The 27,230-nt window shown below is 36.2% G+C and overlaps 2 protein-coding genes across 21 annotated transcripts in view; both read left to right on the top strand.

Moving 5' to 3' along the window:
• Positions 1-27,230, top strand: part of LOC142748889 (protocadherin gamma-C5-like) — a 352,928-nt gene that overhangs the window by 216,348 nt on the left and 109,350 nt on the right. Inside the window, exon 1 of one of the 20 annotated variants that reach the window (XM_075856245.1) lies at positions 15,060-17,618. The exons of 18 other annotated variants lie outside the window; for them this stretch is intronic. In XM_075856245.1, coding sequence (XP_075712360.1) covers positions 15,195-17,618 — 2,424 coding nt within the window. In that variant the 5' untranslated portion in view covers positions 15,060-15,194. Of the gene's footprint in view, positions 1-15,059; positions 17,619-21,828; positions 24,387-27,230 lie in introns of those variants that run through there. One more of the 20 variants, XM_075856253.1, reaches the window with a different exon arrangement.
• On the top strand, positions 7,820-10,387 carry LOC142748484 (protocadherin gamma-B1-like). The gene has a single exon (XM_075855574.1). The coding sequence runs from the start codon at positions 7,943-7,945 to the stop codon at positions 10,385-10,387; it is 2,445 nt and encodes an 814-aa protein (XP_075711689.1). The 5' UTR covers positions 7,820-7,942.

The raw sequence follows: 27,230 nt of genomic DNA, 5'->3' as shown, positions 1-27,230 counted from the left end.
ATGTCCCCTTTATTGTTAATGCTGGAACAGCAACTTGTACATACGGGCGTCTATGTTTGGCCCTTTGTTGTCCTAAGGAAAAGCCACCTACTGTGTGTTAAAGTCACAGAGATACCAAATAAGAAATCTACTGGTGAAACTAAGGCTACATATCATCTATGGTAAAATTTACATATGCATCTGAGTAAATATATGGGTTTTTTAAATGTAAAAAAAATTGGAAACGAAAAAAATCCTAGAATTGACATGAATTTGAAGGAAGTAATGTTGCTTAAATATTAAAGTTTACTTGGGCATTTTCAGTCCATCTACTGGCTTCATAGATGTTTACATATATACAGTATAAGACTCTAAACAACAATGTTGAGAAGTGGTGACCAGTATTGCATATATTTTAAGAATTGCATAGAAAAGCGTGCTTTAATGGGGTTAAAAACTATTCATGCCTTATAGCCATATGGTTAGAGTAAAAGATTGGGTATTTGTTGGATACATCCTATGCAGTGCTTGTACATTCATGTATAGGGGACAGAGTGGCACTATCATACCACCCCCCTATTTCCTAGGCAGGGACATATTTATTTAAGACTTAATGGTCTAAAGAGTCTGGAATCTGCAGAAGTATTACAGTGCCATCAACAAATGTATTTTATAATATTATGTCTCGGTAACATAGACTATTTCAGTTATTGTTTATAAAACATGGATGTTTTAATGATTAAAATTTGTGTCATTCCTTCAGACAAGGTAATGATAAATGCAATTGAAAGCAGTATAAGTACAATGCCATAAGAATCAGGTATATTGTAAATGCCGTTGCAGTTTAATTAATTAGCAACTATAATAAAGTGTATTTATATTTTCTAAGATTTTAGAAGATTACAAAATACATTTCAAATACAATTTCTCTCTTAGTCCACTTAAACTTCATGTGCATAACGGTAGCATTTAATACAGTAATTCTGATACATGTGTATGTAACAATGAATTTACTTATGCAAAGTCACATTTCAAGTAATACTTGGTAGGAATTAATTTAAATCACTGATCCTGCAGTTCCCCATATACACCTCAGAGCGCCGCTGTTCACCAATAAGGAAAATATTCTGCAATTCCAGAATCATCTCCATGATGCAGACAGTGTTCATCCGCAAGAAGAAATACACAGCATTTCATTTTGGTTGTGCTGGGGACAGGACTTATAAAGAAGAGGGACTATTTTCTGCTGTTAATACTTCTGGATTATAAAGATAACACAGAAATTCACAATTATATTTCTGGTAAGAAGAAGGATGGCTGGAAAACAACTGCAGGAAGGACAATCAATGCAAAGACTCAGATGGCAAGTAATATTTCCCTTCTTATTTTCCTGGCTGTGTCATTCAGTCTCTGGTCAGATTCATTATTCCATTAATGAAGAATTAAGAAAAGGTTTTATTCTTGGAGATTTTGCAAAGGATCTTGAGTTAAATGTTAAGGAGCTCTCCAGAAGAAAATTACGCATTGTGTCTGGAGTCTCTGAGAAATATTTCAGCATAAATCTGGATAATGGAAAGCTATGCATTGCTGATAGGATAGACAGGGAGACATTGTGCAGAGCTGTAGATGATTGTGTCCTTACATTTGATGCTGTGATGGAAAATCCACTAAATGTCTTCAGTGTTAAGATTGATATTCAGGATATAAATGACAATCCTCCTAAATTTATCCATAACACATTGACATTAGAAATGAGTGAATCTACATCACCAGGAGCAAAATTTGTATTACAAAATGCAGAAGATTTAGATGTGGGTATCAATAAGCTGATAAGCTACAGACTCAGTGTAAACCAGTATTTTGCTCTTGGAGAGAAGGTCAGCAGTGATGGCAGTGTATTTCCAGAGCTTATACTAGAGAAACCTCTAGACCGAGAGACACAAAACAAGCATGAACTCATTCTAACAGCTTCTGATGGTGGAAATCCTGTACAGACAGGCACTGCCATCATTAATATCATCATCACTGACTTCAATGATAATTCTCCAATATTTACACAGGATGTATATAAAGTAAGTGTTAGGGAAAATATACCGGTGAATTCTACAATTCTGCAAGTCAGTGCAAGTGATGAAGATGAAGGTGTCAATGCACAAATCACATATTCATTCAGTACAAGTGAAAATCATATTCTTCAGACTTTTACTATCAATCCCAGAAATGGAGAGATTAAAACAATAGAATATTTGGATTTTGAAGAAAGTAAATATTATGACATTTCTGTACAAGCAAAAGACGGTGGAGGCCTAGCAGCCCATTCTAAAGTTTTAATAGAAATAACAGATGAAAATGACAATGCTCCTGAGATATCTATAACCTCATCATCAGATCTGATTCCTGAGGATTCTGCCCCTGGGACTGTGGTGGCTCTGATTCACGTTCATGATCGGGACTCAGCAGAAAATGGTGAGGTCCAATGTATAATAACAGGAGATTTACCATTTGAGTTAATATCATCAACAGGAAACTTTTATAAAATTGTTACAAAAAGTAGTCTAGATAGAGAAAAGATCCCATCCTACAACATCACAATACAAGCCTCAGACAAAGGTTCTCCTGAAATGACTTCTAGAAAAGTTATTCGACTTGATGTATCAGATGTCAATGACAATGCCCCAGTGTTTGAGAAATTGGTTCACACTGCATTTATACCAGAAAATAATTCACCAGGAGCTTCAATATTCAGTATTCAAGCAAGAGATATGGACAGTGAAGACAATGCTAAGATAATATATTCTATAATGACTAAAAGTAATGAAGAAGAACCCCTGTCTTCTTATATCTCCATGAATCCAGTAACTGGGGTCATCTATGCGCAACGGTCATTTGATTATGAGAAGCATAAGGAATTTAATATCCAGATCATTGCCAGAGACAATGGATCTCCATCTCTGAACAGCAGTACAACATTGAGAATATGTATAGTAGACCAGAACGATAATTCACCTGTCATTCTGTATCCATCACCAGAGGTCGATAGCTCAACATTTGAGATGGTTCCTTGGACCTCTGAACAATGCTCTTTAGTATCTAAAGTGGTGGCAGTGGACGCTGACTCTGGACACAATGCCTGGTTGTCTTACTTTCTACAATCTTCAGATCCATCACTCTTCACCATTGACCAGCACACCGGAGAGATCAGGACATCACGTGTATTTCATGAAAGAGACATCATGAAACATGGAATTGTGGTTCTAGTAAAAGACAATGGGATTCCCTCCCGCTCAGCTTCAGTCTCTCTAAACATGGTGATTGCTGATCATTTTCATCAGGTCCTTCCTGAGCTGAGCAGTCAGTCTAACAAAGAAGAATCTCAGTCCAACCTACAATTCTACTTGGTAATAGCCTTGGCATTGATTTCCTTTCTCTTCATGCTGACTGTGATTATTGCAGTTGTCTCCAAATATAAAGAGTCCAAATCTTCTTCTTCATTTGGATCCATGAGTACAAGTCTATATCCACAGGTTGACCCCAGATTTATTTCACAATTCAACAATGGAACATTACCTCTGCCATATTCATATGATGTTTGTGTAACTCTGGACCCAAGTGAGAGGGAATTTGCTTTTCTTAAACCTCAACACAATGTTCCTGTGGAAAGTCTAATAGATGCTGATGATTCTGGGATTGGAAATGAAACTTTGAAAAATTCTTCACCTGCAGAAAACCTCATATCGCAGGTATGTTTCCATATGTTATGAAATATATTACTGTATCAAAGCAATTATCTTAAGGAAAAAAAGTGCCATACGATAAAGGATAGATTTAGGAGTGATCAAATATGCCATGTATTAGTATTCAGTAATTTAATGAAGTGTTTTTATCGCCACTGTAGCTTTGTATGTTTTACTGGTTTAGTTTGGTTTAGCTTAGTTTGATTGCTGTTCTATCTTCTTCTTTTATATTGCAATAGGGACCGAGTTACGTCATTTAAATCAAATATCACTACTTTCGGAAATACATAATATTTTGGTTGTATTATGATTTATATTGTACATTTTTTATCCTCTATAAGCATGGTCGCATTGGCTCACCAAAGTGCCAGAGTATCGTATGTTGGGCCAGGCTCTTACACAAAAATAGGTTCTAAAGGGGCAGCAGATATCAACCCCTTAAGGAGCTGACTTTGGAGCCAATAACTTATCACAGGGGTCTATTTCTTATGGGGTGATTTTCCATTGGCCTATTAGAACTTATTGATAGTTATAGCAACAAAAATTACAATTGAAATAAAAGTAGTCTCGTACATGTTCTGTGTAGATGGAAAATGACCCTCAGAGTCATTTTCTCTGGAAGGATCTCTAGTCTGACACTATCCTTAAAACAGGAATGTGTCATCAGAAAATTACCTATGGTTTAAATATTTTTTTAATGTTAAACGTAGTTTTCAGGAATTTCTTTTGTCTTTTTCTTTTTTAATTTTCCATGTCACTATATTTAAAAAATAATCCTAAAATCTTGCAGTTTTCCACTCTGGCCACTGAGCCTCACGAAAGACTGACCCTTTCTGTTCTGTAGAGATTACTTCTCAGCAGTCATCTCAATATCATCACTGGCAGGATTATTATGAAAGGGAACACCACTATACACCTCTATTTAGATGACCAAGGATCCAGTATTGACAATCGGTGATGGACACAGGATCCAATGGTCCATGAGGCTCTAAATGCTGTTAACAGCTGCTAAGGGAAGATGTCTGACCCCATAATCATGTACAGAAAATGATTAAAAAATAAATCAACAATTGGAAAGTAAAAATAGACTAGAAAAAAATAGAATTTGTTTCGCTAACTGGTTTTAATACGTTAGAGAATTATAGGTGATACATTCCCTTTATAGGGGTTGTCCACTTTGGACATTCCCTACTTGTTAGAATGGGTCCCTTGATAATAAGTTAATCAGAAAATCTCCACGTGCTGGATCAGCAATCAGTTGTAATATTTAGGGAAACCTGGTAGTAAGTGTTCAATTTCCCTGCATCGCCACCTCAGGGAAAATTCAGCATTACACAGCGACCATTTATATCACTGGGTTGTCTGTGTTATACAGGACTGGTCCTCCAGAGTGACAGACACTTTTTGTAACCACTCTCCACTCTGACCAAGAGAAGAGGATCCTGAACAGAGGAACCCCACTATTAACTCAGAATTCCACAATAGGGTGTATGAAAATTGGTTTTCTAAACTGGACAACCCCTTTAAGTAGTAAAGTTAGAATTGATTAATTAACTTTTTTATTCATTGTATATTATAAAGAATTAAAAAGGACATGTCTATTTCAGTTAATACTTGTATTCCCCATAAAATAACAATGACCTACCGTATATACTGGATTGCTACAGAACTTGGTTTCAGATTAATTTCCATTGTTATCAGTTATCAGTTTGTTCTAGATGATTTATGTTGTGACATGTTGTGGCTATAAGAACTTCAAACACAATGAGGGCCTCATGTAACCAAACTGAATAACAGAAAAACTAGAATTGTTGCTCATTGCAACCAATCAGTGTAAAGCTTTAATTTCTTTAACTGCTGTGGAAAAATGAAAGCTACTCTGTGATTGGTCACTATGGGCAACAATACATGGTTTATTGGTAGACAATTTAGGTAAATGATGTTCATTAAATGGGGAATGATTTTAGTTCTAAAAGTATATTTGGGAATTGTAGTGACAGCAAATTCATAATATCTGTATAAATGAAAAAAAAAATAGGTAAAAATGTATACGAACTATAAATATATATATATATATATATATATACATTGTGGTGAGGTATAGGGGGGCCTACTACGGGGAACTGCACTGAGGATGTATTATAATTAAGAATTGGTAGGAAGGAGGGGACATGAGGTAATGGAATGAATAGTTTTCCATCTGACCGTTTTTGTGCCGAACTTCAGGTAACATGGCTTAGGGAGTCATTCTAAACCCCCTGGCTTGGGAAGCAAGAGAGCTTGACTTGTTCTTGTTATATTTATTATGATGACTTAGATGAAACCTTAAATGTATAATAGTATATAAAAGCTGATTAACTGTATTAGACAAAATGTGTATCGAACAAGTACAGTTGAAACATCTACTGTAGGTCACTCAGCAACTCCAATGCCCAAACTGTTCCACAGTGTAGATATACAAAGTTTGATTGGTGGGAGTCTGACCTCCAGGACCCCCATAATCAGCAGAATGAAGGGACCGTTGTGATCCAGCGAGCCACATGTCCCCTTTATTGTTCATGCTGGAACAGCAACTTGTACATACGGGCGTCTATGTCTGGCCGTTTGTTTTCCTAAGGAAAGGCCACCTACTGTGTGTTAAAGTCACAGAGATTCCCAATGAGAAATCTACTGGTGAAACTAAGGCTACATATCATCTATGGTAAAATTTACATATGCACCTGAGTAAATATATGGCTTTTTTAAATTTAAAAAAAATTTGGAAATGAAAAAAATCCTAGAATTGACCTGAATTTGAAGGAAGTAATGTTGCTTAAATATTAAAGTCTACTTGGGCATTTTCAGTCCATCTACTGGCTTCATAGATGTTTACATATATACAGTATAAGACTTTAAACAACAATGTTGAGAAGTGGTGACCAGTATTGCATATATTTTAAGAATTGCATAGAAAAGCGTGCTTTAATGGGGTTAAAAACTATTCATGCCTTATAGCCATATGGTTAGAGTAAAAGATTTGGTATTTGTTGGATACATCCTATGCAGTACTTGTACATTCATGTATAGGGAACAGAGTGGCACTATCATACCACCACCCTATTTCCTAGGCAGGAACATCTTTATTTAAGACTTAATGGTCTAAAGAGTCTGAAATCCGCAGAAGTAAGGAAAATCTTCATTAGACGAATGCTAAGAAAACGGGTGATTTCAACATGACATCACTGTGAGTCTATTACATACAACAAATGTTGTTGGTAGGCTTTGAGCACATATACTCAATCGTTTCACTGTTAAATATATACTAAAGATTTTGGTATGTTTATTTCTGTGAGAGTCAAATGTTGTAGAAGCAATAAAATACAATATAAGCATCCAACAGAATGTCAACTATCCACCATGAAGAGAATATTGTTGTGCTGTCAATACTATATTATATATCATACTATACTATTTACTGGTGAAATAAGAAGCAAACCCTGACAATTTTGCAAAGAGTGCACATGATATAAAGGGCGTTTTTTTCTGGTGCTTGATCTCGTAGTCTAGGCTGCAAATCCAGTATGTGTGACATTACAGTGTCATCAACAAATATACTTTATAATGTTCTGTCTGGGTAAAATAGACTATTTCAGTTATTGTTTATAAAACATGGATGTTTTAATGAGAAAAAGTTGTGTCATTCCTTCAGACAAGGGAATGATAAATGCAATTGAAAGTACAATGCCATATGAATCAGGTATATTGTAAATGCCGTTGCAGTTTAGTTAATTAGCAACTATAATAAAGTGTATTTATATTTTCTAAGATTTTAGAAGATTACAAAATATATTTCAAATACAATTTCTCTCTTAGTCCACTTAAACTTAATGTGCATAACGGTAGCATTTAATACAGTAATTCTGATACATGTGTATGTCACAATGAATTTACTTATGCAAAGTCACATTTCAAGTAATACTTGGTAGGAATTAATTTAAATCACTGATGCTGTAGTTCCCCATATACGCCTCAGAGCGCCGCTGTTCACCAATAAGGAAAATATTCTGCAATTCCAGAATCATCTACATGATGCAGACAGTGTTCATCCGCAAGAAGAAATGCACAGCATTTCATTTTGGTTGTGCTGGGTATAGGACTTATAAAGAAGAGGGACTATTTTCTGCTGTTAATACTTCTGGATTATAAAGATAACACAGAAATTCACAATTATATTCCTGGAAAGAAGAAGGATGGCTGGATTACAACTGCAGGAAGGACAATCAATGCAAGGACTCAGATGGCAAGTAATATTTCCCTTCTTATTTTCCTGGCTGTGTCATTCAGTCTCTGGTCACATTCATTATTCCATAAATGAAGAATTAAGAAAAGGATCTATTGTTGGAGATTTAGCAAAGGATCTTGAATTAAATGTTAAGGAGCTCTCCAGAAGAAAATTACGTATTGTGTCTAAAATCTCTGAGAAATATTTCAGTATAAATCTGGATAATGGAAACCTATGCATTGCTGATAGGATAGACAGGGAGACATTGTGCAGAGCTGCAGATGATTGTGTCCTTACATTTGATGCTGTGATGGAAAATCCACTAAATGTCTTCAATGTTAAGATTGATATTCAGGATATAAATGATAATCCTCCTAAATTTATCCATGACACATTGACATTAGAAATGAGTGAATCTACATCACCAGGAGCAAAATTTGTATTACAAAATGCAGAAGACTTGGATGTGGGTATCAATAAGCTGATAAGCTACAGACTCAGTGTAAACCAGTATTTTGCTCTTGGAGAGAAGGTCAGCAGTGATGGCAGTGTATTTCCAGAGCTTATACTAGAGAAACCTCTAGACCGAGAGACACAAAACAAGCATGAACTCATTCTAACAGCTTCTGATGGTGGAAATCCTGTACAGACAGGCACTGCCATCATTAATATCATCATCAATGATATCAATGATAATTCTCCAGTATTTACACGGGATGTATATAAAGTAAGTGTTAGGGAAAATATACCGGTGAATTCTACAATTCTGCAGGTCATTGCAAGTGATGAAGATGAAGGTGTCAATGCACAAATCACATATTCATTCAGTACAAGTGAAAATCATATTCTTCAGACTTTTACTATCAATCCCAGAAATGGAGAGATTAAAACAATACAATATTTGGATTTTGAAGAATATAAATATTATGACATTTCTGTACAAGCAAAAGATGGTGGTGGCCTAGCAGCCCATTCTAAAGTTTTAATAGAAATAACAGATGAAAATGACAATGCTCCTGAGATATCTATAACCTCATCATCAGCTCTTATTCCTGAGGATTCTGACCCTGGAACTGTGGTGGCTCTGATTCAAGTTCATGATCCTGACTCAGCAGAAAATGGTGAGGTTCAATGTATAATAGAAGGGGATTTACCATTTCAGTTCATATCAACAGGAAACTTTTATAAAATTGTTACAAAAAGTAGTCTAGATAGAGAAAAGATTCCATCCTACAACATCACAATACAAGCCTCAGACAAAGGTTCTCCTGAAATGACTTCTAGAAAAGTTATTCGGCTTGATGTATCAGATGTCAATGACAATGCCCCAGTGTTTGATAAATTGGTTTACACTGCATTTATACTAGAAAATAATTCACCAGGAGCTTCAATATTCAGTATTCAAGCAAGAGATATGGACAGTGAAGACAATGCTAAGATTATATATTCTATAATGACTAAAAGTAATGAAGAAGATCCCCTGTCTTCTTATATCTCCATGAATCCAGTAACTGGGGTCATCTATGCGCAACGGTCATTTGATTATGAGAAGCATAAGGAATTTAATATCCAGATCAATGCCAGAGACAATGGATCTCCATCTCTGAACAGCAGTACAACATTGAGAATATATATAGTGGACCAGAATGATAATTCACCTGTCATTCTGTATCCATCACCTGAGGTCGATAGCTCAACATTTGAGATGGTTCCTTGGACCTCTGAACAAGGCTCTTTAGTATCTAAAGTGGTGGCAGTGGACGCTGACTCTGGACACAATGCCTGGTTGTCTTACTTTCTACAATCTTCAGATCCATCACTCTTCACCATTGACCAGCACACAGGAGAGATCAGGACATCACGTGTATTTCATGAAAGAGACATCATGAAACATGGAATTGTGATTCTAGTAAAAGACAATGGGATCCCCTCCCGCTCAGCTTCAGTCTCCCTAACCATGGTGATTGCTGATCATTTTCATCAGGTCCTTCCTGAGCTGAGCAGTCAATCTAACAAAGAAGAATCTCAGTCCAACCTACAATTCTACTTGGTAATAGCCTTGGCATTGATTTCCTTTCTCTTCATGCTGACTGTGATTATTGCAGTTGTCTCCAAATATAAAGAGTCCAAATCTTCTTCTTCATTTGGATCCATGAGTGCAAGTCTATATCCACAGGTTGACCCCAGATTTATTTCACAATTCAACAATGGAACATTACCTCTGCCATATTCATATGATGTTTGTGTAACTCTAGACCCAAGTGAGAGGGAATTTGATTTTCTTAAACCTCAACACAATGTTCCTGTGGAAAGTCTAATAGATGCTGATGATTCTTGGATTGGAAATGAAACTTTAAAGAATTCTTCACCTGCAGAAAACCTCATATCGCAGGTATGTTTCCATATACTATGAAATATATTGCTGTATCGAAGCAAATTTTTAAGTAAAAAAAAAACGCCTTAAAATAAAGGATAGATCCCGGAGTGATCGAATATGTTCCGTTTTTCTTACTATTCCGTAATTTATTGACGTACTGTTTTTATCTCTATAGCTTTGTATGTTTCATTGGTTTGATTTGGTTTCGCTTAGATGGATAGCTGCTCTACTTTCTTCTTTTAAATTGCAATAGTGACCGAGTTATGTTATTCAAATCAAATATCACTAATTTTTCGAAATAAATTATATTTTGGTTGTATTTTACTTTATAATGTAATTTTTTTTTTCCTCTATAAGTATGGTCGCACCAGTTGAACAAAGTACCAGAGAATCCTCTAGTGGGCCAGGCTCTCACACTATAATAGGCTCCAAAGGTCCAGCAGAAGACAACCACTTTTGGAGCTGACTTTAGAGCCAATCACTTACCACAAAGGTCTATTTCTTATGGGGTGATTCCCCATTGGCTTAATAGACCTTATTGATAGTGATGACAACAAAGATTACGTTGATTTAAAAGTCATCTTGCACATGTACTTTATGGATAGAGGATGGACCCTCAGGGTCATTACCTCTAGGAGGAACTCCGGTCTGACACTCTTTAACCCCTCAAGGACCAGCACAGTAATAGTATGGTGCTGGCAGGAGTTCTCAACAAAGATTACAATGCAATTAAAATTGGACTTGTACATGTTTTGTGTAGATGGTGGTTGGGCTCTAAGAGTCATTTCCTCTATTAGGAATTTCAGTATGACACTGTCCTTAATATGGTCGACCACTTTAGACATTTCCTACTTGCTACAACAGACTGATCACAAAGTGTCCCACTGCTGGGATCCCCAGCAATCGGATGTTATCTGTGGGGAAACCAGCCTGTAAGTGTTCAGTTTTCCTGCAGTGCCACCACAGGGAAAATGAAAAATTACATAGTGTACATTAACATCAATTGGTTATCTGTCTAAAGCATGACAGGAATTTTAGAGCGATTAAAACTCTTTGGAACCGTTCTTCACTCTAGATAAGAGATGAATATCCTGAAGAGGGAACCCCCAACTTTTAAATTAGAACCTCCTAATAGGGTATCACATTTTTTAAACTTCACAACCCCTTGAAGTAGTAAAGTTACATACAATAACCATAAGCATATAAAGGAATTCTACCAATTAGTTCATTGAATAATAACTATATATATATATATATATATATATATATATATATATATATATACACTACCGTTCAAACGTTTGGGGTCACCCAGACAATTCTGTGTTTTCCATGAAAACTCACACTTATATTTATCAAATGGGTTGCAAAATGACTAGAAAATATAGTCAAGACATTGACAAGGTTAGAAATAATGATTTTTATTTGAAATAATAATTTTCTCCTTCAAACTTTGCTATCGTCAAAGAATTCTCCATTTGCATCAATTACAGCATTGCAGACCTTTGGCATTCTAGCTGTTAATTTGCTGAGGTAATCGGGAGAAATTTCACCCCATGCTTCCAGAAGCCCCTCCCACAAGTTGGATTTGCTTGATGGGCACTTCTTGTGTACCATACGGTCAAGCTGCTCCCACAACAGCTCTATGGGGTTGAGATCTGGTGACTGCACTGGCCACTCCATTACCGATAGAATACCAGCTGCCTGCTTCTTCCCTAAATAGTTCTTGCATAATTTGGAGGTGTGCTTTGGGTCATTGTCCTGTTGTAGGATGAAATTGGCTCCAATCAAGAGCTGTCCCCAGGGTATGGTATGGCGTTGCAAAATGGAGTGATAGCCTTCCTTATTCAAAATCCCTTTTGTCCAATCTTCCTCTGCCCAATGTCTGTGTGCTTTTGCCCATATTGATCTTTTCCTTTTATTAGCCAGTCTCAGATATGGCTTTTTCTTTGCCACTCTGCCCTGAAGGCCAGCATCCCGTAGTCGCCTCTTCACTGTAGACGTTGACACTGGCGTTTTGTGGGTACTATTTAATGAAGCTGCCAGTTGAGGACCTGCGAGGCGTCTATTTCTCAAACTAGAGACTCTAGTGTACTTTTCTTGTTGCTCAGTTGTGCAGCGGGGCCTCCCACTTCTCTTTCTACTCTGGTTAGAGCCTGTTTTGGCTGTCCTCTGAAGGGAGTAGTACACACCGTTGTAGGAAATCTTCAGTTTCTTGGCAATTTCTCACATGGAATAGCCTTCATTTCTAAGAACAAGAATAGACTGTCCAGTTTCACATGAAAGCTCTGTTTTTCTAGCCATTTTGAGAGTTTCATCGAACCCACAGATATAATGCTCCAGATTCTCAACTAGCTCAAAGGAAGGTCAGTTTTATAGCTCCTCTAAACAGCAAAACTGTTTACAGCGGTGCTAACATAATTGCACAAGGGTTTTTAAGTGTTTTCTAATCATCCATTAGCCTTCTAACACAGTTAGCAAACACAATGTACCATTAGAACACCGGAGTGATGGTTGCTGGAAATGGGCCTCTATACACCTATGTAGATATTGCATTAAAAACCAGACGTTTGCAGCTAGAATAGTCATTTAGCACATTAACAATATATAGAGTGTATTTCTGATTAATTTAATGTTATCTTCATTGAAAAAAACGGTGCTTTTCTTTCAAAAATAAGGAAATTTCTAAGTGACCCTAAACTTTTGAACGGTAGTGTGTATATATATATATATATATATATATATATATGTATATATACACACTAACTTTTAAGCAATATATGTTTATGGAATGAGTGGATGTCTACTGATAATTCCTGCTATAGAGTAATTGAGTAGCATTTTTAGTTAACAGCTAACATCAAATTTTCTGTACAATACACAGACTTTAATATATTTAATTTAGAAGTTACCCTTTAAAACACTACATTACAGCCCATGTAATCAAACTTCCTAGACCATATCAATAAAGCTGGATTGGTATAGAGGCCGAGGCCTGTGTTCATAAACCAAAAGATTGCTTGCTTTGAATGCCTCAACCCTTGGCCTTATATGTGTGAGTTCAGATTTACCACTGCCTATCAGGCCTAAAGAAATTTCATGTGTGATTATATAGGCTTTTGGCTAGTATGAAAATCTATTGATAGACTGCAAGAACTGCAGAACATTTAAAGTATAAATTAAATATCACATACTTAGCAGCGTTTTTCTCTTCTATACCTGGCACTTTATCATATTTAAGCTTTATGCAAAGTAAGGCTCTGTTCACACATGGGTTAGTTCTTCTCTGCCAAGCATCTGTTACTTTTTGTTAGACAGAATAGTAAAGCAGCATACTGTGCTATTGTATGCAGTAATAAAAAGGGAAACCTGTCGCTACTATTGTCAATGTGCAAAAATAGCAGAAACGGAGAGATCCTAAATAAATATAACCCATTAAATGGATTAAAATAGAAGATATTAGATCATTCATATCCATCATGGACCTTGTAAAATGGCAGTGTGAAAATAAACTTAAAGGGCTTTTACACGGCGCAATACTGGTCTGAAAAATGAGCACCTATCGACGATACTACACATCAATTGGCGCTTGTTAGCTCTATTCACAAGGAGCAATGATCATATGTGTATGGGGATGAATGATCGTTAATACAATTGTTCGTCAGCCTGCATTTACATCATGTCGGCAACAATTCTCCATTTTACACACGGAGATGTGCTAACAACTAGCAACCTTTTTTTGTCTGCATTAAAGATGCAGTCATTGGCTGATCATTGCCCTATTTACACAGGGCATGATCAGTAACCAGCATTCCTTTTTCCGATCATATGCTTGTTTACCATTGCCCAATGTAAAAAAAAACTTTAGAAAAAACAGGTTCAGTATCTATCATATGTATTTGTTTTAAACAGATTAGCATTAATGATTTGAAAGAAAAATCCTACTAAATATTTGGTATAAGACGACATATCATTAAAATTTATTGAGTTAGGGTTTATATTTAATGGGAATATATTATCTAAAGCCTTAAATTTCTTGAACCTTCCAGAACAACAGTTGAATAAAACTATTGGGATTTTCTGTCTACATTCGGTAAGTGTATGGAAATTCCAAGACAATTCAATGATCTTCTTTAGCACTGATTGTCCAGTATCTAGGTTCTCAACCAGTGGTACTAATACCCCAGGGAGTACATGCTATGTCTCTAGGTGTTACTCATACTGTGCCCATGTGTTGCTTTCAATAGGCAGTGCAGTTTATGATCATAGCCCTGGGGCTACCTTAATGTAATTTATCAGAGTAAGGGGGACTCTGTTTAGGAACATTGTATACACTGGTCTATTACAACAGTAATCACTGTAAGATAGACAGTAAAATACTTTGTTATAAATACTAAGTTTCTTTTACCCTTCCTATTGATTTGTTTAAAAGTCATAATCAATATTTATATTAATTCTTAACATTCTTTAGCTAGTTCTTCATATAGTTATAATGATGCCTGTGTACTTCATACATTTCTTTATAATATTTTTGATATTCAATGATCTCACATTGCTTAGATAAGAAACTTTATTTCACATATGTAATAAACAAATATCATTGACGCTGCAGTTCCCCATATACGCCTCAGAGCGCCGCTGTTCACCAATAAGGAAAATATTCTACAAATCCAGAATCACCTCCATGATGCAGACAGTGTTCAACTTCAAGAAGAAATACACAGCATTTCAGACCAGGATGTGCCGGGTATAGGACACACAAAGAAGGATACATTTCTGTTATTACAAGTGGATTATAAATATAACAAGGAATTTCACAATTATATTTCTGGTAAGAAGAAGGATGGCTGGATTACAACTGCAGGAAGGACAATCAATGCAAGGACTCAGATGGCAAGTAATATTTCCCTTCTTATTTTCTTGGCTGTGTCATTCAGTCTCTGGTCAGATTCATTATTCCATTAATGAAGAATTAAGAAAAGGATCTATTGTTGGATATTTAGCAAAGGATCTTGAATTAAATGTTAAGGAGCTCTCCAGAAGAAAATTACGTGTTGTCTCTGATGTGTCTGAGAAATATTTCAGTATAAATCTGGATAATGGAAACCTATACATTGCTGATAGGATAGACAGGGAGACATTGTGTGAAGCTGCAGATGATTGTGTCCTTACATTTGATGCTGTGATGGAAAATCCACTAAATTTCTTCAGTGTTAAGATTGATATTCAGGATATAAATGATAATCCTCCTACATTTGTCCATAACACATTGATATTAGAAATGAGTGAATTAACCTCCCCTGGAAGAAGATTTCTCTTACAAAATGCAGAAGATTTGGACATTGGTAATAATTCTCTGATAAGCTACATACTCAGTGTAAACCAGTATTTTGCTCTTGGAGAGAAGGTCAGCAGTGATGGCAGTGTATTTCCAGAGCTTATACTAGAGAAACCTCTAGACCGAGAGACACAAAACAAGCATGAACTCATTCTAACAGCTTCTGATGGTGGAAATCCTGTACAGACAGGCACTGCCATCATTAATATCATCATCAATGATATCAATGATAATTCTCCGGTATTTACACAGGATGTATATAAAGTAAGTGTTAGGGAAAATATACCGGAGAATTCTACAATTCTGCAGGTCAGTGCAAGTGATGAAGATGAAGGTGTCAATGCACAAATCACATATTCGTTTAGAACCACAGCAAATAATATTCTACAGTCCTTTACTATAAACCCTGATAATGGAGAAATTGCAGTAAGAGGACATTTAGATTATGAAATCAATAAATATTATGACATTTCTGTGCAAGCCAAAGACGGTGGAGGCCTATCTGCTAATGCTAAAGTTTTAATAGAAATCATAGATGAAAATGACAATGCTCCAGAGATATCTATAACCTCATCATCAGATCTTATTCCTGAGGATTCTGCCCCTGGAACTGTGGTGGCTCTGATTAAAGTTCATGATCGGGACTCAGGAGAAAGTGGTGAGGTCCAATGTATAATAGAAGGAGATTTGCCATTTAAGTTAATATCAACAGGAAACTTTTATAAAATTGTTACAAAAAGTAGTCTAGATAGAGAAAAGATCCCATCCTACAACATCACAATACAAGCCTCAGACAAAGGTTCTCCTGAAATGACTTCTAGAAAAGTTATTCGGCTTGATGTATCAGATGTCAATGACAATGCCCCAGTGTTTGATAAATTGGTTTACACTGCACTTATACTAGAAAATAATTCACCAGGAGGTTCAATATTCAGTATTCAAGCAAGAGATATGGACAGTGAAGACAATGCTAAGATTATATATTCTATAATGACTAAAAGTAATGAAGAAGATCCCCTGTCTTCGTACATCTCCATGAATCCAGTAACTGGGGTCATCTATGCTCAACGGTCATTTGATTATGAGAAACATAGGGAATTTAATATCCAGATCATTGCCAGAGACAATGGATCTCCATCTCTGAACAGCAGTACAACATTGAGAATATGTATCGTAGACCAGAATGATAATTCACCTGTTATTCTGTACCCATCACCAGAGGTCAATAGCCCAACATTTGAGATGGTTCCTTGGACCTCTGAACAAGGCTCTTTAGTATCTAAAGTGGTGGCAGTGGACGCTGACTCTGGACACAATGCCTGGTTGTCTTACTTTCTACAATCTTCAAAACCATCACTCTTCACTATTGACCAGCACACAGGAGAGATCAGGACATCACGTGTATTTCAGGAAAGAGACATCATGAAACATGGAATTGTGGTTCTAGTAAAAGACAATGGGATTCCCTCCCGCTCAGCTTCAGTCTCTCTAAACATGGTGATTGCTGATCATTTTCATCAGGTCCTTCCTGAGCTGAGCAGTCAGTCTAACAAAGAAGAATCTCAGTCCAACCTACAATTCTACTTGGTAATAGCCTTGGCATTGATTTCCTTTCTCTTCATGCTGACTGTGATTATTGCAGTTGTCTCCAAATATAAAGAGTCCAAATCTTCTTCTTCATTTGGATCCATGAGTACAAGTCTATATCCACAGGTAGACCCCAGATTTATTTCACAATTCAACAATGGAACATTACCTCTGCCATATTCATATGATGTTTGTGTAACTCTGGACCCAAGTGAGAGGGAATTTGCTTTTCTTAAACCCCAACACAATGTTCCTGTGGAAAGTCTAATAGATGCTGATGATTCTGGGATTGGAAATGAAACTTTAAAGAATTCTTCACCTGCAGAAAAACTTATAAAAGAGGTATGTTTATGAAATATGTTATTGTATCAATGCAAATATCTGAAAGAAAAGTATTTTTTTAGCTAAGAATAAAAATAAATTTTGCTAAAGTATAGATCAAGGAGTGAAATAATATACTGTAGGATGATTTACAAATAGCCTATTAGACTTAAAGACCAATGAGCGTGCAAATGGACTTTCATATGAACACTCGTTCCCAATCATTGCCCTGTGTAAACAGCGAAATGATTAGCCGATGACCAAGCAAACGCTGATTCATCGGCTGATCGTATCTTTTATGCAGCCAAAAAATGGTTGCTAGTTGGCAGCACATCTCCCTGTGTAAACAGTCAACATAATGCAAATGTATGGTGGTAAATGATCGTAGTAATGATCGTTTTTCTCATACAAATGATCATTGCTCTGTTTGAATAGAGAAAACGAGCTCCAATTGAAAGCTGTATTGCCGATCGACGCTCATTTAAAGGTGAGTATCTACTCGTTTAAAAGCACCTTTATTGTTTATATGTCCTTTATGTGTGAACTGTTAACAATGTGGACAATGCGCTTGAAAGGGGTTATGTTCTATACAGATGGAGGGTGGCTCTCCTCATTTCCTCTGGTTAGCCAAATTAACCCCATTATGGCAATGTCCCTTAGTAGTAAAATTAGAATATATTATTTATAGTTTTTATTAATTGTATATTATTAGTAGTGTAAACTACTTCTTAAAGCTGGTGACAGTTTTTTTTTACCATAATCAAAAGCAGATATTGAAAGTATTGCCTATGACTATTTTACCGAATAAGAACAATATGTGTATATTATAACTTTTAAGCAACATATGTAATAATTTGTACCATAGGAAATAAGTTATTGCCAAAACTTGCTACAGAGTAATTTAAGTAGCATAAGAATGTTTGTAAATGTTTAAAAGTTGCAAATATATCTTACCAGAAGGCACTTTATATGTGCTGTGCTGAATAATGTGGCAAATATCCCCCATATCTTAAGAGATATTAATAAGTCAAAGCCCCTTTAGTGTACTTGGAAATATAAAACAAAAAAGTAATATATTACTTCTATACTTAGTTAACCATGTATGGGCATTTACGTGTGACGAAGTGTTGTTAAGAGATCATCAAAGTCCACCAAGCATTCATATATTAGTAGAAGTTGTCTGCATGCAGTTATCACATTTATATACAATAAATATGGTAGGCCCATATTGATAGTACTACTGTCAAAGTCAAACTGTCCTGTTAAAGGTAAACGCATAGGGGGGATGTTATTAGGACTGGTGATTCATATGCCAGTCTTAATATAGAGAAAGTTGGAGTAAGATGCAACAAATTCATTAAGAGGTGCATCTTTGGCTGTTTGTGCGCCACAGAGTGAAATCTACGCTAGCTATAAATTGCCATAGATTTCCGTTATAATTTACACCAGTTTCTCGCATAAATTATAGTAAATGCGTCGTGTTGTGGGTGGCCCCACCTCTTTTGATTTTAATAACGTTGTGTAAGTGGTCAAAACATCACAAAAGTTGCAATTTACTGCTCGAATTGCAACTTTCCTACCGTTTGTTACATTTTTACTCTTGTAAAAAGTTAATAAATGCCCCCCACAGTGTTATTACCCAAACTGTATCACTATAGCTGGATTGGTATAGCGGTCTAGGCTTGTGTTCAGAGACCATTAGATTACTTGTTCTGAATGCCTCAACTCTTGACTCTTCACTTTGAGATAAGACTATCCAGCCTAAATATTTATTTTTTAGGGTTTTTTTTCAACACTGGCCTTTGGCTAGTAAACAATTTTATTCATAGCCTCAGGGTAAGAACTTGCTGAATTTCAAATATTCAAACCATATATGACAGGAAGAAAACTAGGAAAAAGAGATTGTTATTCTCATAGCTTCCACCGACAGTCCCAAAATGTTTGAGAGTTTGTGGAGCAATAGGTTTCCTGAAAAATATTAATTACATTATAGAAACAAGAACACATTAGAGGATTGGGAATAATAAGTGTATTCTTCTGTGAGATAAATATATTTTAGAAGTTCCACATTTTATTGAAAGAAGGTCACTTCGGATTGAAATGTGTTTCATGATATGTCAAATGGATAGGCACAAAAACACTGATTGGTTTGGGATTCAGTTGCTGCAAACTGCTCTGAACCGGAGACTTGGCTAACTTTAGTCACGGTCATAAATTAGAAAAAGTCTGAGAGCACTTAAAACTTTCCAGAACTTCTATTCATTTTAATTTAAAATGACTATGCAAGTGTGGGCATCTGTCTACCAACGGCCAAGACTAAAATTGGCAATTTCTGCCAACTGGTGTGGGGTCATCCTTTATTCCCCTTTTCTAAAAATTTTCAAGAATTGTACAGTTATTATTTTTATTTTACTTTGTTAAATTTACTTTATTATTTTACTTTACTCCATGGCTTTTTTCTTGGTCTCTGGAATGTGTTTTTGAGCATAGTAAGTAACTTTCCTACATTCCAAGTGATCCAGTGAAATATGATGTAGAAATTGTAATGTTACTTTGTTCATCCAGAGCGCATTGATATCATATTGGTTGACATCTAAAAATGCAACGGTTATTGAATTCTACAGAGATTAGATTACGTTAATAAATATAGAATACTTTTATATTATATAAAATCTCACGCTACTAATTAAAAAGTATTTTATGTGTTTAAAACCTTTATTCATGAGCACCACTAGATCTTTATGAAAACCTTTGAATAGAAGGTCTACAAAAAATTTTAGCAACTCTGAAATGATTTCCATGCACATTTTTCAAAAAAATAAGTTCAAGCAAGTCCAATGCCGGATTGTCCCACTGCCCCTTTCTATAATGTACCTGTAAAATAAAAAAAAATAGTCACCCAGATATCCTTAATCCGTTAACAAGTTGTACCAGACATCTGCCAGTTGCGAGTGCTAGTACCGGTGACATATTAAATATAAATACATGCTGCCAGCTGTTTAACTGTCAGTGACATATTCAGTTCTTCACAAAAATATGGAGACAAATACCTATATTTCTCAAACATACTTAGATTGCTGCCCAGGAAACCGAGCAACCAGCACATACATTATTTATTAGAAAGACTTAAAGGGGTTGTCCGGTTTCTGTTTAATCATTTCACATTTTTATTCAATGGAATGTTTATTTTTTCAGATCAGCTCTACTCCAGAAAGAATAAAATGGTCTCTCTAGTTCCACCTATAGGTAGCTACCCTGTAAGTCATTGTCTGACCCATTAAAGATTCATGAAACATGATTATGGATGACATCAAAACCAGAGACACCTATCTATATATAGCACTGTTTCAGAGCTTTTGCTTCTTTACAGTAAAAAAACAAAAAAGTGGGGTACTGGTTTGCTGGGTGAGATGCCTTAGACTTAGCAACTGGTTCTCCTTAAGGAGATCCAGCTGTTGTACTGAGTCTTGCAGGAAAACACTCTGTTTTCTACAGATGGGTGTCTCTAGTTTGGCTGATATCCCCAGTCATGTTTCAATACTCTCTAGTGGGTCGGAGAATAACTTACAGGGTAACTAACTGTAGGTGACACTAGAGAGAAAGTTTTCTTCCTTCTGGAAGAAAACTAATTTCAATACTTTTCCCAGAGAACATTGCCTGTAAGATAACCTACACTTTCTGGTTCGCCGCGAGGAGAAAGAGAGTCTCTTAGGAGTATTTTCTTTCAGATTCATTTATCCATTTAAAGTATAAATGCAATTTCATATACTTAGCAGCTGTTTTCCCTTTTATACCTGTTATGTGTATTGTACTTGCTAACTTTTATGCAAGATAAGACTCTATTCACACCTATTTCTTTCCCCAGTTTCTGTTGCTATTTTAAAGTGGGGACAGGATAGAAAACTGTTTTATTGTATAAAGTTAAAAAAAAACAGAAACCTGTTATCAAATAGCAAAAAGATAAAGGTTTATATTTAATGGGATGGACTCTTACAATGCAAAAAATATAAATTGACACCAAAGGTTTCTTAAACATCCAAAATAAACAGTTGCGAAACAACTGTTGGAAAGTTCAGTCTATATGAAAGTATGAAGTAAAAAAATACTTATCAGTGATGCTGCAGTTCCCCATAAACGCCTCAGAGCGCCGCTGTTCACCAATAAGGAAAATATTGTACAAATCCAGAATCACCTCCATGATGCAGACAGTGTTCAACTGCAAGAAGAAATACACAGCATTTCACACTAGGATTTGCTGGGGACAGGACTCATAAAGAAGAGAGATTATTTTCTTATGTTAATTCTACTGGATTTTTAACTAAAGCAAAGAATTTCACAATTATTTTTTTGGTAAGAAGAAGGATGACTGGAATACAACTACATAAAAGACAATCAATGCAAGGACTCAGATGGCAAGTAATATTTCCCTTCTTATGTTCCTGGCTGTGTCATTCAGTCTCTGGTCAGATTCATTATTCCATAAATGAAGAATTAAGAAAAGGATATATTGTTGGAGATTTAGCAAAGGATCTTGAATTAAATGTTAAGGAGCTCTCCAGAAGAAAATTACGTATTGTGTCAGGAGTCTCTGAGAAATATTTCAGTATAAATCTGGATAATGGAAACCTATACATTGCTGATAGGATAGACAGGGAGACATTGTTCAGAGCTGCAGATGATTGTGTCCTTACATTTGATGCTGTGATGGAAAATCCACTAAATGTCTTTAATGTTAAGATTGATATTCAGGATATAAATGACAATCCTCCTAAATTTGTCCATAACACATTGACATTAGAGATGAGTGAATTTACATCACCAGGAACAAAATTTGCACTACAAAATGCAGAAGATATAGACATAGGTAATAATTCTCTGATACGCTACAGACTCAGTGTAAACCAGTATTTTGCTCTTGGAGAGAAGGTCAGCAGTGATGACAGTGTATTTCCAGAGCTTATACTAGAGAAACCTCTAGACCGAGAGACACAAAACAAGCATGAACTCATTCTAACAGCTTCTGATGGTGGAAATCCTGTACAGACAGGCACTGCCATCATTAATATCATCATCACTGACTTCAATGATAATTCACCAGTATTTACACAGGATGTATATAAAGTAAGTGTTAGGGAAAATATACCGGTGAATTCTACTATTCTGCAGGTCAGTGCAAGTGATGAAGATGAAGGTGTTAATGCACAAATAATTTATTCATTTAGAACCACGGCAAATGATATTCTGCAGTCCTTTACTATAAACCCTAAAAATGGAGAAATTGCAGTAAGAGGACATTTAGATTATGAAATCAATAAATATTATGACATATCTGTGCAAGCCAAAGACGGTGGAGGCCTATCTGCTAATGCTAAAGTTTTAATAGAAATCTTAGATGAAAATGACAATGCTCCTGAGATATCTATAACCTCATCACTAGATCTTATTTCTGAGGATTCTGCCTCTGGCACTGTGGTGGCTCTGATTAAAGTTCATGATCGGGACTCAGAAGAAAATGGTGAGGTCCAATGTATAATAGGAGGAGATTTGCCATTTGTCTTAATATCATCAAAAGGAAAATTTTATAAAATTGTTACAAAAAGTAGTCTAGATAGAGAAAAGATCCCATCCTACAACATCACAATACAAGCCTCAGACAAAGGTTCTCCTGAAATGACTTCTAGAAAAGTTATTCGGCTTGATGTATCAGATGTCAATGACAATGCCCCAGTGTTTGAGAAATTGGTTCACACTGCATTTATACCAGAAAATAATTCACCAGGAGCTTCAATATTCAGTATTCAAGCAACAGACATGGACAGTGAAGACAATGCTAAGATAAAATATTCTATAATGACTAAAAGTAATGAAGAAGATCCCCTGTCTTCTTATATCTCCATGAATCCAGTAACAGGGGTCATCTATGCTCAACGGTCATTTGATTTTGAGAAGCATAAGGAATTTAATATCCAGATCATTGCCAGAGACAATGGAGCTCCATCTCTGAACAGCAGTACAACATTGAGAATATGTATAGTAGACCAGAATGATAATTCACCTGTCATTCTGTACCCATCACCAGAGGTCGATAGCTCAACATTTGAGATGGTTCCTTGGACCTCTGAACAAGGCTCTTTAGTATCTAAAGTGGTGGCAGTGGACGCTGACTCTGGACACAATGCCTGGTTGTCTTACTTTCTACAATCTTCAGAACCATCATTCTTCACCATTGACCAGCACACCGGAGAGATCAGGACTTCACGTATATTTCATGAAAGAGACATCATGAAACATGGAATTGTGATTCTAGTAAAAGACAATGGGATTCCCTCCCGCTCAGCTTCAGTCTCTCTAAACATGGTGATTGCTGATCATTTTCATCAGGTCCTTCCTGAGCTGAGCAGTCAGTCTAACAAAGAAGAATCTCAGTCCAACCTACAATTCTACTTGGTGATAGCCTTGGCATTGATTTCCTTTCTCTTCATGCTGACTGTGATTATTGCAGTTGTCTCCAAATATAAAGAGTCCAAATCTTCTACTTCATTTGGATCCATGAGTACAAGTCTATATCCACAGGTAGACCCCAGATTTATTTCACAATTCAACAATGGAACATTACCTCTGCCATATTCATATGATGTTTGTGTAACTCTGGACCCAAGTGAGAGGGAATTTGCTTTTCTTAAACCTCAACACAATGTTCCTGTGGAAAGTCTAATAGATGCTGATGACTCAGGGATTGGAAATGAACGTTTAAAGAATTCCCCACTAATAGAAAATCTCATGTCTCAGGTATGTTTTATTAAGTATTAATATTAACTCCGAAATCAGTTAAGGAAATTTAAAAGAAAAACATAATAAATACAACAAAGATAAAAATTTATCTTTTAGGCCTCACGTACACGACCATAGAGGTGTGCACGGTCCGTGATACAGCACGAACGGGCTGCCGAGTGTCATCCGCAGGCTGTCCGCAATCACGGACAGTGCACACACAAAATGGTGCATTGATTTCAATGAGCCCGTTCCGCAAATGTGGACCGTATAATGGTCGTGTGCATTGGCCCATAGGTTAACATGTGTTTTATACTATCTGCAATTGCGGATAGTATACGGCCGCAAATGCATGAGGCCTTACTGCTTTTTACCTTTACAGTTTTGCATTTCATTGGTTAGTTCATTTTTAGTATGTATATTGTAATGTGCTACTAGTATAAATCATAGGATATTAGGGCAAAAAGCAGAATAATCACATACTTTATATTCTATTATGGGTAGCAATTTACTATTTGAATTGCGTTATGCCTTAAAATATTTGTATTCTCATATGCACACAAACTCCTTATAAATAATTACTTTTAGAGGTTTCTTCACAAAACTCTGTAATTATGCATTGCTGTTTTTGATTTCTAAGTGAGGCTTAAAAATAAATAAATTTAAAAAAAGTAGTTATACATTGTCTGACTACTACTGCTTTTTGGAAACAGAACCATACATAGGCTTAGTCTTGGACCTTATGCACGAACATATTTAAAATCTATACCAGTCAGGACTCGGTATACATGTACAAACTGCACTATTGAAGTTCTGTTTTAGTATTGTGTAAGTTCTGTGTACTTCTTTTTAAGTTCCTTATGGTGTTCTGTACAGATACCATATGAGTTCAAAAATATTACCTGCTTCAAAAATTCTTTGCCAATGGTTTCAGGGATGAAGAAAAGGTATCCATACAGACATGGATCTGTATACATAGATGTATTTTTTAAGCCTTTATTGACTTCTATGGAGAAAGGGACCCATGCGGAATCCACTATAGTAGGGCACTATTGGTTTTTTTCTTCAGGCAGGACATGAAGTCATTACAAAATCACCTCTGTGCGTACATATGGCATCACACCAAGGAATGGAAACCTTCATAGAATAACATTACTGCACCAATGAAGCTATAATATAGTCCTGTGCATGAGACCTAAGATGGTTTGTTAAAGGGGTTGTCCCACAAAACACATGTATCCCCAAACCACAGGATAGTGGTTACATGTGTGATCGCTGGGGGTCTGACCTGGGACCCCCAGTGATAAGTAGAACGGGATACTGAAAGTCCCCCGAAGTTCTCCATGAGAAGCATGGGACTTCCTGGGTCTGTGTCTCCGCCTTGTGTGCCCGACAGCTCCATAGAAATGAATGAAGCGCCGATCACGCATGCGCACAAGCGCGGAATAGTTTTTCTTTTAGGCAGTTTGGATAAATCTCCTCACTAAAACAACACATTTATTAAGGGGACCTGTCACCAGCACTTTCATCACTAAACTCACAGCACCCTACCTGAGGGTGAAAATGCTACAGTTAGCACTAAATATGTCTGCTTCAACCTGCCACTGGCTAAAGTGGTTACACCATGTGACTGCAGCAGCCAATCAGAGAAGAAGTGAGTCGGCAACACGGCTTGCCTTTTATATATTAGTATGATTGCGTGTGCTATTATTATTGTAATAGTGGTGAGTTATAGAAAAATAAAAAAACAAGAGTAACTACAAATGGTAATGGTTCCATTAGCACATAATAAAGATGTATAACAGTGGCATCCGTAACCCACAGACTGCAATGGTATCCGTTTAACGTATGTGTCGTAAAAAGTTATTGAAAATCTTATGAAGTATCCATTACTGTGGCAAACGTCAGCCACAGGCTACCATGTTAACAAAAATTATGTTTAATGTATACTTTTTTTTACGGGACTCTGGAGGATACAATGGCATAATCTTCCACGCTATTCCATCCTCTTTTTATTTTTTGCTTCATACCAACTCATAATAGGCAGCCGGCAGCCAAAATTACAGTCTTTTGGCCTCTGTCTGACAATGGAGTGCTATGGATACGTTTATCATGTATGTCGGGAACTTTCCCGAGCTACACACTAAAAACAGGGCCAAATCATGATGTGAACAGAGCCTTACATGTATTAATTCTCCACCCACCATTTTATAAAGTTGCAAATTGTGAAACTCATGTCAGTTGGGAGATATTCTTTTGATGGATTTATCAATGTGGCTTCACTACATTTATGTTTATGATTATAAAATAATATCTTTGGTGGTGATGAGTTGTCTGGTTCAAGGAAATATTATTTTCTCTTCAGTTTACTCCTACAATTACATTCAAGTTTAACTGTTATCTTTTGTGTGCATAAAGCTAGAGGGTTGTCCAAGCTCTGTTTTTTTCAATGTAATATATTATTTGCTTGCTCTGGGTAACACCTCCAATACTTGCTGATAATCTAAGCCTGTGTTCACACGGCTTTCTTTCAGGCGTATTTTGGAGTGCAAAAGGCATTATGCTTGAAAAATACTTGAAATGCGCCTGCAATTTCCCATTGATTTTAATGAGAAATACATTGTGCAGTTCATAAGAGTCGTATTTTTACGCTGCTGAATTCAAAAATTGCCTCATAAAATTACGCCTACTAAAATGAAGTTGCATGTCGCTACTTAAAGAGGCTCTGTCACCAGATTTTGCAACCCCTATCTGCTATTGCAGCAGATAGGCGCTGCAATGTAGATTACAGTAACGTTTTTATTTTTAAAAAACGAGCATTTTTGGCCAAGTTATGACCATTTTTGTATTTATGCAAATGAG

The sequence above is a fragment of the Rhinoderma darwinii genome, chromosome 3 (genome assembly GCF_050947455.1).
Source record: "Rhinoderma darwinii isolate aRhiDar2 chromosome 3, aRhiDar2.hap1, whole genome shotgun sequence".
NCBI lineage: Eukaryota > Metazoa > Chordata > Amphibia > Anura > Rhinodermatidae > Rhinoderma > Rhinoderma darwinii.
Note: the sequence above shows the minus strand (reverse complement) of the source record. Positions and strands in the feature narration are given on the sequence as shown.

What these genes read in the sequence shown, in the direction of transcription:
- LOC142748484 (XM_075855574.1), top strand. Translation starts at nt 7,943, where the DNA reads ATGGCTGGATTACAACTGCAGGAAGGACAATCAATGCAAGGACTCAGA.